This window comes from Apium graveolens, chromosome 2 (assembly GCF_009905375.1).
Source record: "Apium graveolens cultivar Ventura chromosome 2, ASM990537v1, whole genome shotgun sequence".
Taxonomy (NCBI): Eukaryota; Viridiplantae; Streptophyta; class Magnoliopsida; order Apiales; family Apiaceae; genus Apium; species Apium graveolens.
The window spans coordinates 169,507,813-169,526,055 of NC_133648.1; the positions used below are offsets into that span (position 1 = coordinate 169,507,813).

General features: G+C 36.5%; 1 protein-coding gene across 19 annotated transcripts in view; it reads left to right on the plus strand.

Moving 5' to 3' along the window:
• Nucleotides 1-2,539: 2,539 nt before the first annotated feature.
• Nucleotides 2,540-18,243, plus strand: part of LOC141707987 (uncharacterized) — an 83,414-nt gene continuing 67,710 nt past the window's right edge. For 6 of the 19 annotated variants that reach the window (XR_012569259.1, XR_012569255.1, XR_012569258.1 and 3 more), the window contains exons 1-3: nt 2,576-2,844; nt 3,828-3,879; nt 5,409-5,584. Coding sequence is in view for 5 of the 19 variants with exons in the window: in XM_074511443.1 (XP_074367544.1) it covers nt 3,845-3,879; nt 5,506-5,584; nt 10,821-11,327 (621 nt within the window). In the remaining 14 variants the exon portion in view is untranslated. The other 13 variants (XR_012569261.1, XR_012569263.1, XR_012569253.1 and 10 more) reach the window with 10 other exon arrangements.

Consider the following 18,243-nt stretch of genomic DNA (forward strand, 5'->3'; position numbering starts at 1 on the left):
GTAACAATCTAGCGGATCAAAATCCCTAGAACTTAATCTCAAATCGCGTTTAGCATTTGATTCTAATTATTGCAAAAATAGAAAAAGTTCATGTCGAATTTATTCTAGATTTGTGATAATTGATTTGAGATTAATACCTTGTAATCGATACAGTTGTTGTAACACCTTTCAAGTTTAATAATATTTTTATTTAACTTGAAAAAAAAAAGCAAGAGATATGGGCTTCTCAACAGGAAATGTGGCTGTACAAATGAAGATGGAACTACTTGAAGATATGTTAAGTCTAGAGGAACATCTACTTGGAATCTGGAAAATGTTAAATCTCATCCAGAACCTTGTCTCTGAATCCTTTGAAAGTCATATGTCATAGCCTATTTGTATATACGAGGATTCAACTCAACTCAAATAAGAATGTAATAAGTAAATAGTGGATCTACCGTCAGAGAGATCTCGCAAAGTAATATCTGTCAAAGGATTCAGAGGCAAGGTTCATCTACAGACTTGAGGAGTTAATTCACTGGAAGAAGTTCAAGAAGTTGATCATGCCTCAGTGATATAAATCAAGATCGTGGATTTAATCAAGTGACAGAGATCTCGTCAGGGTATCAATAAATTACAAGGATTTAATCTGAAGAAAATCAAAGTGTCAAAGTCAAGATATGAAGAAACGTCACGGAAGTTAGTCACTCATGAACCAGACAGTACATCGAGTGTCAACGTTGAAGTGGTGGAATTGATTCATAATTTTCAGTGATTTTCAGAAGATTTGCAGAAGAATGGTTGCTGCTCAAGACTAGAATTAATTCTCTATTAATTAATTAAGTCATCTAATTTAATTAAGAAAATAAATTATATCTGCGAAGAATAATTTATTTATTAATTGAATTAATTGATTAATTAATTCTGAATTAATTCTAGGAATTTTCAGAAGTTTAATTGGATTAAATTCAAGCATTAAATCAGCAAGACAATTGAAAATGAACTAGCATGACAATCAGGATTGTCATACCGATTGTCATGCTAGGCCATATTCAATTGTCATACCGAAAGTTACTCTAGGAGGATGATTGTCTTGCTAGTTCATTCTGATTGTCATGCTAGTTCATTCTGATTGTCATGCTAGTTCATTCAGATTGTCTTGCTAGTTCATTCAATTGTCTCACCGAAAGTCTTGCCAGCTATAGGATTGTCATGCCAAGTCAATTCTATTCGTTTGTTGATTTAAAAAGAAGCAGAGAAGCAGCAACTTATGATCCAGAACACAAAAGTCAAGAACAAAGCAGAAAAGAAAAACAAGAAGAAATATTTCATCTTTTCATCTGCATACTTCAAGATTAAATTTCTAGATTGTAAAGTTAAATCCAATCCACTAGAAATCTTTATCTTGCTCTTGTGTAACAATCTAGCGGATTAAAATCCCTAGAACTTAATCTCAAATCGCGTTTAGCATTTGATTCTAATTATTGCAAAAATAGAAAAAGTTCATGTCGAATTTATTCTAAATTTGTGATAATTAATTTGAGATTAATTCCTTGTAATCGATACAGTTGTTGCAACACCTTTCAAGTTTAATAATATTTTTATTTAACTTGAATTTTGTTTCACATTTTTTTTATTCCGCATTTAATTCGATTATTCGGTACTGTTTGTATTCAACCCCCCCTTCTACAAACAAATTGGGACCTAACACTAACAGATTTATTTTCAAACACAAGATAAGATTGGAAGATAAGTTTGTTTGAAAATATTTGAATGAAACTTTGAAACTAATCTGTTAGTACGTTTGAAAAAGATAAATCAAGTAAAGATAAGGCTTGAGAGATTTAAACTTGATTTATAAGATAGGGTTTGTTTGAGATAAGGTTTATCCAGATAAACAAGATATACATAAAACCCTAACAAACCTAATCCTGAGAAATAGTCTCCTGAAAAATCTGAATCAACTGCATTCTGTAATATCTGAACTCTATTATTCTGTTGCGTTGAATTCTGGAAATCATCATAAATCTTTGTATTCCAACACAGGCTTCCAGCATAACCGTTATTACCATTCATTATATTACCAACGGTTATTTATTTTCCATCTTCAGGGCTTTGTACTCTCCCAAATCTTCTATGTTGCTTCTTGATATAAAATTTGTAAAACACAAATAACACAACCCCGACAAACACCAAAACAACAGTAAAAGCTTATACTTTATCTCAAAAATACTATATTCTAAATCTAATCAATGTCTAGATAAAACTAAACAGGGCTTTATAAAGAACCCAATACACACTCAATTATATATATTGAACTACCCTTATATTTTATTCCTGAATAGGAACAAATTCTAATGGGCATAGATTTGCACCTGTCTGTCAGAGACTTATGAATTACTATGTCGATTCAACTGTGAATTTTTTTAATAAAAAATAAAGAGTATACTTTAATATAATAAATTTTTTTATTTTACTAACATAAAAGTATATAATTTCTACGTTTTTTAAAAACAAAATAAAAAGGACACCGACAATTATTTGTAGGGTTCGGAGAATCTTATATCTACGTAAAGTAAAAACTCGGTGGTCTGACGTGGCGCTACTAGGTCCCCTGGATTGGGTTCTTTCTCTTCCCATGATGTAGCCTATTTTGTTGAGGACTTCTCATATTAAAGTTGTGAGGACTTCTCACATTCCCCGGAGAGTGTGGCCGGGAGTTTAGAAATTTCGGCAGTTTCGATCTTTAATCAATAACTGAAGCCTCATCATCTGCTCTCAGATTAGCCTATAAATAGTATGCTAGGCAGATTAGCGATGGTTCAGGTTCACGGAATAGTTCTGCCGAGGATTTTATTGAAAAAGGTTCGGTTATATTTTTTGAGTGTTCAGTCCATTTTAGTTATATACATATCTCATGTGTGTGTTCCATTTTAGTTGTATGCATAATTCATGTGTGTGTTCATTTGGCGGTATATTTTTTAAGTGTTCAGTCCACTTTAGTTGTATGTATATGTTATGGGTGTGTTATTTGGCAGTTTGTTTCAGAATCCTTGAGTGTTGTTAGAATTTAGATGTTAAATACAGATATGTTCATCTGGAAATTTATGTGTTGATCTGCCGGTTTGTTTCAGGCTTCTTGTGTGCTGTTAGAATTTAAATGTTAAAAATATAGATATGTTCATTTGGAAATTTATGGGTTTTGCCAAATGTGTAGGCATTTGAAGCACCTAATTGGTTAAATATGAACTGGTACAGGCGTACAACTATGGGCTCCTTGCATGTTGTTAGAATTTAAATGTTAAATATAGAAATGTTCATTTGGAAATTTATGGGTTTTATCAAATGTAAAGGATTTTGAAGCACCTAATTGGATGAATGTTAACTGGTACAACTATGGCATACATCCATCTTTCTGAATTGAGGGGAGATGACGAAGACCGGGTGATAAGGGTTCGCATTTGCAGGATGTGGGAGTCTGTCAGTACAAAGGATGTGGGTGATAAGGTTTAGAAGCCCGGGAATGTGTCCTAACTAAAGACTGTTACTTTTGCATTCTCTTATGAATATATTACCTTATTTATATGCTTATTCACTTTCGCTCGGTCATCTGCCACAAACATCAACCTATCTTGGTAGCAGGCAAGATAACCCTGTTAAAATTTTAGCGGGTTCTGAGATTAAAAGATTAAGAATGGCAAAAAAAATACGTATGGCAGCAACCCGATCTGACACTGTTATGTTATTCTTTAATTCTAATATCAAATCTAACTAGAATTAGATGAGTATTCTCTTTTCAGATGCTTCCTGATCTGCTTATCTACTTTGGTCATATTATATATTTCCAGGTTGTCCATCGGGGTGCATGCGTCATATTCTCATTTGGCAGGTTCGCCATAGGTACATACATACCTCACAAAACATTTTCTATTCGACAAACAACCTAGGATATCAATTTGTTTTTTTGATTTGTTTGAGCTTCCATGCGTATGTTTTACTAAAATTATCTTAACAGGTTTAGTTTTGTTGATACTAATACATCATGTATAAAGTGAAGTGAAAACCATAACGATAAGTAGTTGTACAAAAGTACTGTACTATTGACATAAAAAACGGCAGGGAAATGAATGGTAACTGATCAGAGCTTCTGATATATATGAACTTCAGGGCGTATTTTTATAGTTGCCTCCTGATTGTGCATTCCACAAAGTATTCGGTTTTTGACAAAAGGCCTATTCAAATTGTTAGAATCATTTACAGTGTCATTCTGGTTTTCTAATTTTCATTCTTTTGGTTGACAAACTAGAGCGAATCTCTAGCTCTAATTAACATTAATAATCCTGTGTTTTGAGAGGGTGAATAAATAAATAGATATAAGTATTTTAGGTATTAGTATGACAATTTACCTTTTCTTATACTTACCCAATACCAAAAATATTTGGAAAGTTCCCCATATCTACCTTTTCACCAATGTGTTTAACTAACATTAAATTTCTACAATGTAATATTGTTCTTGGACAATAATGACACATTTTGCTTGGTGAGCCAAGGGAATTTTTTTTTATGGTGTGTGCTATTAGTATGGAGCTGAGAAAATATTTACTACCTTAACTTCCGTAAAAGTAATTTAAAGGCCCGGTTATCTGCTTCAAGAGCAAACCACATGCAACATATCGTAGTTCTGGTAAAATTTAAAGCTGCGATTTCCAGTGAACTACATTATGTTTATCTACAAAAACATCTTTCTAAAGAGTGGTGAAAATACATAACCATCATCAGCTACTTTGGCGGCTGTTGTACTACATATGCACGTTAATTTAAAATCTCATGTCTCAATCATCCAACCTCTCTTCATTGAGAACCGAAGTGTTGTAACAAAGTTTTAGAACAAAAGGTGTGGCAGAAAATATAGGTGGGAGCAACATAATCATAGCCCGTTAATGTTGTGCGAAAAAATGTTAAAAATAATAATTTTTTGGTGCAAATGGTTGAAAATACCCATTCTGAAAGTGGATGGCTGAAAATACCGTTTTGGATACGCATTTGCATTTGGGTATTCTATTTTGTACTAGATACGCATTTGTCAAATGGGTATTCAATTTATTTTTTTATTTTTTTTAAGATATTTGGCAAATGCGTATCCCAATGGTAATACCCAAACTACAAATGCGTATCTTTAGTAATTTGTTTGGATACCCAATTTTTAAATGCGTATTACACTTACCCAATTACAAAATGCGTAACCAAAACGGTATTTTCAGCCACGTGTTTTAAAAATGGGTATTTTCGGCCATTGCACCCAAAAAATGGGTATTTTTAAACATCACCCTTAATGTGCTTGCAGAAAATTCTCTAGCATAGTTTACACATTGGGTTATTTTTTATTACTTGTACAAAAAGGTGGCATTTCATGAACACCTTCTTTGCAGAAAAAAAATCTATGCCTGGATTGCTCATTTTATAAAGTTCCAGTTTGTCCAAGTTGGCGCATGTATTCCTGACATGACATTTAATTGTTCTTGCCAGCGGATTGGAATTTAGTTGCACTAATCTAAAATCTTGTGACAAAGGAAGCCTCGCTCAACAGCTCATCTGGAAAATGAAAGTATGAAACCCTCTCAACATACATGATTTATTTACTTAAAAGACAGTTAAATGTTTGGTACTTGATATGATTTTTTCTAAAAATAAAAAACCTTATTATTTAAACACTATTCTAAACATTTTTACCCTCCTACTTTTGGTGAATCAAAACAAATTTGCCACCCCCATATTAGAGTTCAAACTGCCTATTTATCATTATCCTCTGTGCTATAGAGGCCCAACATAAATCTCCCTTTTTGTCGGTGTTTTCTGGCGATTCTCATTCTATGAACACCCCCAGAACCGCATGTGACATGCTTCCAAGTCACTTCACTCACCACCGCTACTCGGGTAATCTGTTAGCTAACATTTTCCGCAACCGCGCGAAGCGGAGTTTGTTCTACTACTTCTTATTCATACGCATTTATCAGCCTCAATTCTTATTTGTCGCTGTTGCTTGTACCTGTAACTTACTCACCCTTTCTCCCAATACATTGTGAGAAATACTAGCGGCAGAAGCGAAGAAATTCGAACACCAAAGCTAGGGCCTGAGCAGTTCCATACCACGTAGCGGCGCACTCCAACTAGTGGACTTGTGGTACGATTGGCATAAGGCTGAAAACTTAAACGTAGAGCAAGACCAACTTGGTGATGAACCACTCTACAACGTGCAGTGGAACAACGACACCTTTTTTTTTAATCCAAAAATTGATGCAGGAGTGTCTGATTTATCATTTTGGAGTTGAGATTACGAGGCCTAACTGGATGGAAGACGGTAACTACTTGGGTCAAAGATATATTGATAGTTTCCTCTGCAATTTCTAGGAGAAGGTGGATGAGTTCATTTGGTATTATGAGGATGTTATCACTAAATAACCCTTTTATTGGCTCTTGTTCACAACTACGTATGAATCAAGCAACCAAGTTACAAATATGCGAGATATGATAATTCCCGGTGGCAGGGCTGCTCCTTCGACGCCGTCCTGGATCTTTCGCCGCAGTGGTGGTGTAGCTATCGTGGGGTGCCTATAAAATAACACTGGAAGGGGGTTTGGGTCCCGCGGCGCCTCCGACGTGAGAGTAAGAACTCACTTTTGGGGAATATGAAGATAGATTGGAATGCATGGTGGCTGTGTGTATATATGAGTGTGAGAGAGATTAACCCCAAAACTTCACCCTCTTGGGCTATTTATAGTCCAAAGATAGGATTTTGGGGTTGGTACCTTTGAATCGTAGCCTTGGTTCTAGGAGTGGAGGACACTTGTCTAGAGTGGATGCTTTACATGTCTCAGTACATGACTGGCTAAGAAATGTTCTGAGGATCTTATGACACGTGCTCTGATTATTTCCATGATTGATGGGTGTCAGTTGTCTCTGTCATGTGCTTAGGAAATTGCCTCACGTGCTGGGATTCCCCAAGATCGGGCTTGCGGGACTAGGCCAGTTAGGACTAGTAGTGTACGGGAAAAAATTGAGTTAGGAGTCCGGGCCTGTCGCTTGCAGGAGCTATATATACTATCATGTGCCCCCACTCCCTTATGCAGATTTTCTGGATAGGGGAGTAAAGTTGGCTTCGGTTTATGAATTTGAACTTTGCTTGCCCCATAGTCCGGAGTGTGTTGAGTTCAGCCAATCAGGACTAAGGTGGTTGTCTTTAGAAGAGTTTGAGCTTTAATTGCCCCCCAGCCGGAGTGTGTTGAGTTCAGCAAAGCAGGACTAATGTGGTTGTGTTTAGAAGAGTTTGAGCTTTGATTGCCCCCAGTCCGGAGTGTGTTGAGTTCAGTCAATCAGGACTAAGGTGGTTGTCTTTAGAAGAATTTGAGCTTTGCTTGCCTCCAGTCCGGAGTGTGTTTCCAATCAAGATTAAGGTGGTTATCTTTAGAAGAATTTGAGTTTTGCTTGCCCCCCAGTCCGGAGTGTGTTGAATTCAGCCAGTCAGGACTAAGGTGGTTGTCTTTAGAAGAATTTGAGCTTTGCTTGCCCCCCAGTCCGGAGTATGTTGAGTTCAGCCAATCAGGAGTGGATGTAGAGTAAGTTTAGTTTTGCTTGTCCCTTAGTCCGGACTGGAAGCTGAAACGTTTTCGAGTTTCCCCCCAAATGATTTGAATTATTACAGTTGTCTTTTTTTAAAAGATGTGCCGTAATAATTACCTGTAGTTATTACTGCATATATATATATATATCATTGTGTATATACACGTTCCGGATGGGCGGATGAGATTTTTCCACGTGGCTCGACCCCTTGGTATTCATATCGCCTATAAAAGGCCTCCCCTTCTCTTTCTTTTGTTTTTTTACCTTTCTGCAATTTTCTTCTCCGCTCTTTTTCTTGTTTTTTTGTCTTTTTCTTTGATGTTCTTGCCGATGTCGCCGTTTTTTGTAGGAGTTCTTGGAGGTTTGAGTTTTTTGCTTGGTCGTCCCCAATCTCTTCGTATTTTCTGTTCTTGTAAGGTTACTCTTCTTTTCTTTTGCTTTTCCGCTTTGTATTTGTTTTTCTGTATACTTGTTTTGGTTTTGATTTGGTTTCGAGTTGTTCATGCTTTTTTGTGTTTGTTTTTTTGAGTGTGGGTATATATATCTGTATATATACAGTAGAAACTCTTTAAATTAATACTCGTTAAATTAATAAACTCTCTAAAATAATAAATTTGTCCGGTCCCGACTTGGGCCAATGTAAAAAATTGAAAAACTTGATAAAATAATAAGATAATAATTTTTCGGGAAATCCATTTATAGCTTTCAGTCCCAAGAAAATCATAAATTAATAATTCATAGGAACTGAAAAAATATATTACACCTTATTGAAATATGATTCAATAGTTGTCTGTTTTATTTTAAATTTCAAGTCTATTTGGAGCTCATCTCTAACTTTTCTTATTGCATCCAATAACTCATGTGTTGTATTTTTGTATTGTATCATTAATCTTGTTTACATTAATTATACAGTACAACTTCAAAAGTCATTGTTAGTTTTTCCAAGGTTACTAATTACGTTGAATCCCAAGGTTCATTGATTCTAAGAGGTATGTACATTATAATCGGTTAAAAACTCTTTAAATTAATAATTATTAATTTATCGATAAATTAATAACTCTCTAAAATAATAAATTTTTCCGGTCCCGACATTATTAATTTATAGAGTTTTTACTGTATGTGTTTGTGTTATATTTTGGTGTTTGATTGCGCTTAGGTAGTGTTTCTTGTTTTAGGGTTTGTAGATTGGTCCAGACTTGTAGAACGAGTCCAGACTTGTATTGTATATTTATTTTGCTGTGGTTTTGGCTGGTTGCGATTAGACTCCGGACTATGTTTCTGGTTTGGTTGGCTTATTGGTTATGAGTAGTCCGGGCTCATTGTTTGGGGTTATTCTGTTTGGGGTTTTTGGGTTTATAGTGGATCTTGTAGTCCGGATCGCCGGACTGGTTGCTTGTAACTCTAATAAACTTGAACGTAGGGTAGTACGGACCATGTACGATCCAAGATAAGTAAGCTGTAGGGGTTTAGACTGACCTTTATCATTTATTTTAGGTTTATGGTCCGGACTAAAGCTCGTGCCATAATTGCCTTGTCTTGCTACCCCGGACTTTCGGGCTCCGATTCGAGTTCTGATTCAGACCGGACTGAGATGGGTAAGAAGGCTAGCACTTCGGACTCCGGAGCTATCACCAAATTGACTATTAGTAGGATCTCCTCGCGAAAGGTGCCCTGTACCCCGGAAGGGTTGTCGGTTGATATCCCTAATTATTTTATTACGAGGAGCGAGGAGATAGAAAATAGATGGTAGTATAGGAGTATTAGGTCCGAGTATGTGAGGCAGCCTACTACTGGTCTGGGGCCGTATGACCGTGAAGAGTTTGATAGGAGGTTTACCGATAGTATTGCGACCAAGGAGCCTTATGAGCTGAAAGATGAGTACGCCGCCTTAGATCATGCGGCGCAAGACCCATCAGTCCGGGCTACCTTCCAGTTGGATCCCCGGATTGAGTGGAGGTGGCCTGAGCCCGGAGAGAGGATCTACCATAGACCGGCTGATGGCTTCGTTTCAGTGTGGTTAGAGCATCTGTTCTCCAGGTAGAATCCGCATTGGCACCTTTTTTTGAAGCATCTTTGTAAATGTGAGTACCAGTTATCTCCGATGCAGATAACCCCCAATGGGATAAAGTGGATGACTTGGTTCATTGCCTGCTGCAACCAGTTCGAGGTTCAGTCAACCTTTAAGTTGTGGCATCACATTTTTAGTTTAGTCCAGTCTAGCCAAATGCCCTTGTATGAGATTCAATTCTGTGCTGCGCAGTGGTTACGGGTCTTCTTATAAGCCAGTAATTCAGCAGTCCTCCCTGAAGCACTTGAATAGGGAGTTGATTATGCTGAAGGGTCTGGATTTGCATTATCTCCCTCATATTGCTCATGAGGGAGTCCGAACCAGGTTCCCTCGAGATACTCTCAGGGGAGATGCAATCCAGATGGTTTTTATTTTTTATGAATGTTTGGGTATTCAGCTGACCCGAGATACCTTCATGATCCATAGGACTACGCATCGCTTAGGATGTTAGTTTTTTGTTTTTGTCTGGACTAAGTCTTTTAACTTGCTTGTAATGTTTTGTTGTCGTGTATATGTGCCTATAATTTTGCTTGTTGCTTCCTTGGCAGGTTTACCTTACTTCAATCCGGACATATCATCGTCTGCTTACAACGATGCATTGAAAGGGTCGGGGCTGGCTTCAAAGTTTCAAAGATGGCTTCTGTTGCAGGCTCCGGATCTAACCCTCCCCGGAGGAAGGGTCACAAAGTAACGCTGTTTCTAGTCCAGAATCCGAGGAGCAACAGAGGGGTCCGGAGAAGGATGTTGAAGTGGAAATTGGCTATGAGTTTGAGAATTTGGAAGAGTTTGAGCCTCTTGGGGAGGTTCCTGAAGTGGATGTTGTCCGGAAGAGGAAGCCGCTCTGGAATGTTGGTTCAAAACCACCCCGGGCTGAGAATGCTTCTGGTGGTGCTGGGTCCGGAGTGGACAAGGGGAAAAGTGTGGATGGAGGACGTTCGGAGAGGAGTAGTCCGGAGCTGGAGGTTAGGATAACTCATTTTATGGCTGAAATTCCTTCTCCGGCGGAATGGAAGGAAATGAGCCACTCCGGATTCGATGCTACGATGAAGGAGTGCACTCGTCTCTGGGGCCAGGTATACAATGTTTCTTTGATTTCTATTTTTCTTCTGTTTTTGCCTTAAATATTTTTCTGAGATTTGTATCGTATGTTTTGTAGCTTGGTGGTTATATGGATGAAGCTGCTTCTCTTGTATACAATGATTTGAAGAATTCTCGGACTACAATATCTGACAAGGACAAAGAGATTGGGGAATTGAGGGATCAGATTATCGTGAAGGATACCTCTATTTCCAGGCTGAACAAACATCCCAGCGAGGTTACAACCCGGGCTGAGAATGCTGAGAAGGAGGCTGCAGATCTGAAGTCTGAACTAGCTGAGCTCCGGAAGCAGATATCTGCTGTGAGACGGGAGGCTGAAGTTATCGCAGCTTATAAGAATTCTGAGGAATATGACAGGGCTATTTCTAATGCCGGTGCTCCGAAGATTGGTCGCTGCTGGGTAATTACTGAAAAATATATCAAGACTAATCCGGAGGCGAACTGGGATAACTTTGTTGAAGAATTCATTAAAGCCAAGCTGAATATCGAGGCTGGGCTCGGGAATCCGGAGCCTTTTGACGGTCCATGCCCCAACTTCTTTCCTTCAAATGCTCCGGATTCTTAGTTTTTTACGTGCCTTATGAACTTGTTGTGGTTTTAAGACTTTTAATGATTTGTGATTGTAATATTTGTACTCAGCTCCGGGCTTTGTTGGCCCGGTTAACTCTGTTATGTCATTGCTTTGCTTTTGTTTGCTTTTATCTCTGCTTCTTTATAATGTGTTTGCCTTAAATATTTTTTCTAAGTCATTATGTTTCTACTAGTCCGGTTTTATAATTTGTCCGGACTAGTACTGGCTTCTTTACTTAGGAAATTAATTCTAAGTAAATATGGTTGCTCTAGTCCTGACTTATCTTTGGTCCGGACTAGTGTTTGCTTCTTTACTTAGATAATATTTCTAAGTAAATATGGTTGCTCTAGTCCAGACTAATCTTTGGTCCGGACTAGTGGTTGCTTCCTAGAAAATTAATTCTAAGTAAATATGGTTGCTCTAGTCCTGACAAATCTTTTGTCCGGACTAGTGATGGCTTCTTTACTTAGGAAATTAATTCTAAGTAAATATGGTTGCTCTAGTCCTGACTAATCTTTGGTCCAGACTATTGTTTGCTTCTTTACTTAGAAAATTATTTCTAAGTAAATATGGTTGCTCTAGTCCAGACTAATCTTTGGTCCGGACAAGTGGTTTCTTCCTAGAAAATTATTTCTAAGTAAATATGGTTGCTCTAGTCCTGACTAATCTTTTGTCCGGACTAGTGGTGGCTTCTTTACTTAGGAAATTAATTCCAAGTAAATATGGTTGCTCTAGTCCTGACTAATCTTTGGTCCGGACTAGTGTTTGCTTCTTTACTTAAAAAATTATTTCTAAGTAAATACGGTTGCTCTAGTCCAGACTAATCTTTGGTCCGGACTAGTGGTTGCTTCCTAGAAAATTATTTCTAAATAAATATGGTTGCTCTAGTCCTGACTAATCTTTTGTCTGGACTAGTGGTGGCTTTTTTACTTAGGAAATTAATTCTAAGTAAATATGCTTGCTCTAGTCCTGACTAATCTTTGGTCCGGAAATATAATTTAGAGAAATGCTTTTCATTAATTCAGAGTTTTATTCATACAAAATATAAGGAAAAATAAACTGGTTTCTTGCCATATTGGCTACAAGATTTTGGTTGCTTTGTTTGCTTTTTCCTATTGGTAGAACTTCCTCAGTCTGAGTCCATGCCAAGTATTGGGGACTTCTGAGTCGTCCATGTTCAGGAGTTTGTAGGTTCCTGGTCTCAGGACTTCTTTGACCTTGTATGGCCCTTCCCATTTGGGCATTAGCTTTCCAGTGTTTGTAGGATCCGATGCTTATGTGTCTCGGAGAACCAAGTCTCCAACTTGGAAGTTCTTGACTCTGAAATTCTTGCTGAAATGCTCTTGGTCTTCTCCTTGTATCTTTCCATCTTTTCTACAACTTGGTCCCGGATCTCATCAATTAACTCCATATTTATTTTGAGTCCTTCTTCGTTGGCTTCTTCATCAAAGTTTATTGCTCTGGGAGAAGTGTAACGCCCTCCAGACCTGGGGTATAAGTCTGGGGGTTACTAGCTAATCACCAAACCTGTACAATCTGATTAACAAATAATAAAGAAATGAAATTAAACCCCTTTAGACACTAATCAGGATCTTTTTAGGTTGAAGTATAAAAACAAGAATCACTAACTACTTTATTACAAAACCAAATTCAAAATCTCACAAGCTCTCTTTATTACAGACCATTATCTAATTCATTTTAAACTAAGTTCAACTTTTATTCAAACACACACACTATCTATCAACAATCCACCTGTTCGGGCAACTCAAAGTTTTCTTCCTGGATTGGGATCAACACCTTGGGTAAGAGAGGATCCCGAGGCTTGACCCGCTTCTTTACCACTCGAGTCCTGATGAGTTTCATATTCCTTCTTAACTGAAAACAATAAGGTGAATAACAACAAAAAGGGGTGAGCCAAAAATTGCTCAACAAGTCCATAAAATATAAACAATGTTAAAGCATTTTAAATGAATCCATAATCCCGGGTATATCTGCAAATATATAACCCCCACGAAAATAGAAAGAAGGCCATTACTGGCGAGTACAAATGAACTAAACTGGACACAAGTTCGCATCTATATTCTGCTGATCAGTCAGAATATAATGCAGATCTATATCTCAATATATAGATCCAGTCGGGTACCCAAACACTACAGCCCATGTCGAGGCACCGGTCAAATCCCGGTGCTCAGGATTAAGACACACTTAATCCCAAAAAAATAGCATTATCCAGTCCATCGCTTAGCAACCGCAACAATCGGTATGCTTTGATATATTCTAAACACCAGAATATATCAATCTCAATGTATCATAAATGGAATATAAATCAGGAATTCAAAGGAACGTAGAAATCAAGAATCGAAATGAAATATGAATAAAGGAATAGCAAGTGTGTATCAGTGAATAAGAACAAGAATCAAAAGAGTGCAAATTTGATAAACATCTGAAGAAATGTCACTATTCTGAAAGTAGAATAGGGAAAAAACTTGCCTTCTGCGCGACTCACTGCAATTAGATCACTTTCGTCTATCACCTTTGACTAATACCGACTCAACCTGCCTGGCTGGCTTAGCTTCTGTTAGCAAAATAGACTGGTTAAGTCATTTCGTACTTCAATTGCATCTTGAATCGACTTTACACCGTTCCTAACATCTACCCATGCGCTTATGACTGACTCATGTATTATTTATTAGCAAATAAGACTCAATTAACCACGTACTACACATAAGCACATAATCATTTTTATAGTTAAAATAATTTTTAGAACCAAAATCGACTCGCTGATCACTCAACTGATTGTTACCTGACTCGTTTCCCATTTTTTCGGAATTTTTCGGACTCGTCTCGGCACGCATTGCGACTGATAATCAAACAAGTAACAGAATCAACTAATTTTTAGAAGAAATTAAGCTTTGATATTATTTTTAATGAAAAAAATTCATTTTTCTGAGTCAACAGGCTTTCGTTTCACTCGTATCGGACTAACGGTTGAATTATTATCAATTAAACACTGATAATTCCAATTTTTATTCATTATAAATAATTATTACTAATTTTTAAAACTCAAAAATAATTTTTAAATCATAATTTAAGAAAAATCAGAATTAAAAATGATTTTTCTATAATTTTTTGAATTAAAATGAATTTATTATGATTTATTGAAAATTATTTGAATAATTATCAAAATAATTAATCATATTTAAATAATTAATAAATAGTTAATAAATAATAAATAAATAATAAATAATTAAGAAAATAATTTAATCTGATTTTTAGAAAATAATTCAGAATTATTTATAATATAAATCAATTAATTAAATAATTAATTAATCAATTTATAAAATAAATAAATCTGATTTTCAAAATTAATAAAATAAAATAAAATTAAAAATCCAGAAACATATGTCAGAAACCAACCATCTGACAAAACAGATCAAAACCGGGTTGACAAACGGGTCAACTGGGTCACCATCCGGGTCACCATCCGGGTCATGAAGAACATGACCGGATTTTTCCAGAATCCGGCCAACGGCCAGGATTCCAGCGAGTCAAAATCAGGCCAAAAACAACACCGTTTGGTGTGGTTTTTACTGGGTTTAAATTCCACACAACTGCAGTAACTCAACTACGGCCAAAACATACCAAAAACATCACTGAAACTTTATCTCCGATCAAAACCATCATGAACTCCGGTCAAAAAATCGAATTTGCAGAATCGTACATGAAATTGAACGTTTAATAGTGCAAATCAAAGTTAAGAACATATACAATCATAACCCTAACCTTTCAGGAACCACATATTCACAGAAATCATCGAGTTGTATTTTGAAAATTTGACATAAACCCTAGAAATCGAATTCATCGATTTAAGTATCGTTTGTTCAATGAATTAGTACCAATCGATTGCTTGCAACACAGAGAAATCAAACATGAACCCTATATCAGTCATCAAAATCATTCAACAACCCCTAGAACTAAAATCCCCAAATCACAGCTATGAACCCTAAAATCGAAATAAAAAATATACTAATTTAAACATGAAATTGATGATACAAACCGAAAGAACATTTCAAGAGCTTCGTTTTGAGTACTTACATGACTGCAAACGATGCCGGAAACTGATCGGAATCACTGCTCGATTTCTTGACCCGAATTACAAACCCTAACCCGACTGCAGAGAATTTTGGGTATTTTTTCAGATTTTTAATTAACAATAATGATTAATTAAATAAAAATTAGGCTATTTATAGTATTAAAATTAATACTCCTAATTAAAATTAAGGCCCTAATTCTACACTTTTTAAAATTTATAGGCCCCTAATTTTATAATTTTTGAGTATTAAAATTTAATTTATATATATTTTATATATGCAATATATATGCCAAAATTTCCCAAAAATTGTGAATATTGTAAAAATGCAAAGAAATAATATAAATGAAAGTCCTATAATTTTATAAAAATAAAAATGTGATTTTTGTGGGGTTTTTGACATCCAATGGGGCCCGGAAAAGTCATTTTTTGTAAAATGAGAAAATTTATAAAATATCTAGATGTTCAGAATAATGCGATGGTAAAAGCCGTTTGATGAAAAATAAGGCCAATTATTTTATTTGAAATACTGGCTTTCAAATCATAGTTTGGGTCGTAAAACGTTTGAAATGAAAGCGATGAATGCACAATAAAATATCTAAAAAATATCTTGAAAATACAGAAATGACACAGAATGCACATAACACGTAACAATTAGGGTTTAACAGATAATCACACATAAATGACACATTAACACACCTTATTTATTATGATTATGATATAATATAAACGTAAATTTCCCAGTCGTTACATCCTTCGCCCCTTAATAGGATTCTGTCCTCAGAATCTTCTACGGAAACAAATGATGGTATTTTTCTAACATCTCGCTCTCAAGTTCCCAGGTTGATTCTTCAACCATAGGGTTTCTCCACAACGCTCGCACTAAATATACAGACTTATTTCTCAACACTTTCTCTTGCCGATCTAAAATTCTTACCGGCTATTCTACAAAAGACAAATCAGGTTGGATATCTATCGGTTAATACTCTATTACATGCTTAAAATTAGAATTATATCGGTTAAGCATCGACACGTGAAACACATTATTAATATGTTGCATATGAGGCGGTAAAGCTAATTCGTACGCAACTTTTCCCACTTTCTTCAAAATTTCAAACGGTCTGACGTATCGTGATTTCAATTTACCCTTATTGCCAAATCTGGTCAATCCTTTCCATGGCGATATTTTGAGTAATACGTTTTCTCCTTCCTGATAGTCCATATCCTTCCAGGCTTGATCTGCATATTTGCGTTGCCTGTCTTGTGCTGCATCGAGTCGTTTCCGAATGAGTTCAATCTTTTCTTTAGTTTGTTGAATTAATTCTGGACCCAAAATCTTGCATTCTCCAACTTCATCCCAATGTACTGGTGATCTGCATTATCTCCCATATAATGCTTCGTACGGTGGCATTCCAATGCTTGCGTGGTAGCTGTTATTGTAAGAAAATTCCACCAAAGATAAATGCTCATCCCAACTGCCTTCGAAATCAATCGCACAAACTCGTAGCATGTCTTCAATCGTTTGGATAGTTCTTTCACTCTGCCCATCAGTTTGCGGATGATAAGCGGTACTCATGTTTAATTTATTTCCAAGACATTCTTGAAATTGTCTTCAAAATCTTGAGTTAAAACGAGGATCTCGATCAGACATGATAGATATTGGAACTCTATGTCGCATCACAATTTCCTTGAGATATATGTGCACTAGCTTGTCGAGTGAAAATCTTTCATTAATTGGTAGAAAATGTGCTGACTTTGTGAGTCTGTCAATGATTACCCATATCGCATCATGATTTGCCTTAGTCCTCGGTAGTCCTACCACAAAATCCATCGCTACATGTTCCCATTTCCATTCTGGAATGTCTAACGGTTGTAGTAATCCGCTCGGACGTTGATGTTCCGCTTTAACTCGCTGGCATGTGTAGCATTTACTCACCCATTCTGCTATTTCCTTCTTCATATTCGGCCACCAAAAGTTTTCATTCAGATCGCGATACATCTTTGTACTTCCTGGATGAATGGAATACTTCAAACTGTGCGCATCGCACATTATTTCTTCTTTTAATTCTGCCACATTAGGAATCCAGATTCTCGATGCAAAGCATAAAATTCCTTCATTATCTTTCTGAGTGGTGATCTCTTCACCCGTTAGGTCGTCATCTTGACTCATTACTTCCTCTTGACAGCGGGAATCTTCTCTAGCAACTCCGATTGGAAAGTCATAACGTAGATAGCTTCTGCAGATTCATTGGGAATACGAACTTCGATTTCCAATTTGTCGAATTCCTTGGCTACTTCTTCGCATGAAGTTAACCAATTCAATCTTTCTTTCTTGCTCAGCGCATCTGCTACAACATTTGCTTTCCCTGGATGATAACTGATCGTGACATCGTAATCTTTAATTAATTCCAGCCATCGACGTTGACGCATGTTCAATTCTTTTTGCGTAAAGATATACTTCAGACTTTTATGATCCGTGTAGATTTCGCACTTTTCACCATTGAGATAATGTCTCCAAAGTTTCAACGCAAATACGATCGCTGCTAATTCCAGGTCATGCGTAGGATATTTCTGTTCATGAGTTTTAAGTTGTCTCGAAGCATATGCGATGACGTTATCGTGCTGCATCAATACACATCCTAGTCCGCGATACGAGGCGTCGCTGTTAATGACAAAATTCCCTTGCTCGTCCGGCAATACTAGTACTGGTGCGGTAACTAACCGATTCTTCAACTCTTGGAAACTTTCTTCACATTTATCATTCCATACAAACTTTTCACTTTTTCGAGTTAACTTGGTCAACGGCGTTGCTATTTTCAC